This window comes from Arachis ipaensis, chromosome B04, assembly GCF_000816755.2.
Source record: "Arachis ipaensis cultivar K30076 chromosome B04, Araip1.1, whole genome shotgun sequence".
NCBI classification, from domain to species: domain Eukaryota; kingdom Viridiplantae; phylum Streptophyta; class Magnoliopsida; order Fabales; family Fabaceae; genus Arachis; species Arachis ipaensis.
The window spans coordinates 106,289,554-106,290,451 of record NC_029788.2 but is presented as its reverse complement, the minus strand read 5'-3'; the positions used below and the strand labels follow the sequence as shown (position 1 = coordinate 106,290,451).

Here is an 898-nt window from a genome sequence, read left to right as displayed (position 1 = left end):
AAAAACACATTCAGAATGAAATTAAAAACTATCCTAAAATATCGAGGACAAAAAAAATGACAGAAAATAGATGAGAGGAAAACATTTCATATTTTAATAAATATAATAAATTCAGGAAATATTTTTCTTGGACATGGTGATTATCGTATATATAGTAGGTTCTAAAATTGAACCAGTCAAATGAAATTAGAGATTTAAAAAATGTTAAAATTTAATTAAAGTTCGACCAAAATTAAACAAATAGAATAAAATAATATATTCTAATAATGTTTTCAATAAAAACCAAACCATTTTATTGGTTCTTCATAATCTATATCTTGAAGTAGAGCAGTTCACAATTAACCTAGTTAATAGTCTGTTTTGGTGCTCTCTTCATCAGGTTTGGTCCCATATTTCGAACTAGTCTATTTGGTCAACCAGTTGTTATAACAACTGATGAAGAATTCAACAAATTCTTGATTAGAGAAGAAGGTAAAACAGTTGAGATATGGTTAGGTCCATTAGCTAAAGTTTTTCTCCCCGGTGAAGAAGATACTCATTTGCTTGAAAGTGATTTCATCAAGTATGTTAGACAGATCATTCTAAGTCATGTAGGTATTGAGAACATTAGGGAGAAACTACTTCCTCAAATGGAACACTTTTGTTCAGAGACTTTAAGGAACTGGTCAACTAAAACATCTATTGAAGTTCAACACTCTTCTGCTAATGTAATTATATTTCCACTTACCGCTACTATTTGTTATTCTTATCATTATTGTTGTTGTTGGTATATATGGATGGTTGTGATAAAAATATTTGTTATGTATGTTGTCTTTAAAATTTGTCAAAAATTTTAAGAATTTTTTTAAATTTTATTTTGTTTTAATTTTATTCTTAAATAAAAAAATTTCGATTTGTA

At 26.9% G+C, this 898-nt stretch overlaps 1 protein-coding gene across 1 annotated transcript in view; it reads left to right on the top strand.

Moving 5' to 3' along the window:
- Window positions 1-898, top strand: part of LOC107636894 (cytochrome P450 87A3) — a 7,528-nt gene that overhangs the window by 3,454 nt on the left and 3,176 nt on the right. The window contains exon 2 of the mRNA XM_016340365.2: window positions 380-707. Within this exon, the coding sequence (XP_016195851.1) occupies window positions 380-707 (328 nt within the window). The remainder of the gene's footprint in view (window positions 1-379; window positions 708-898) is intronic.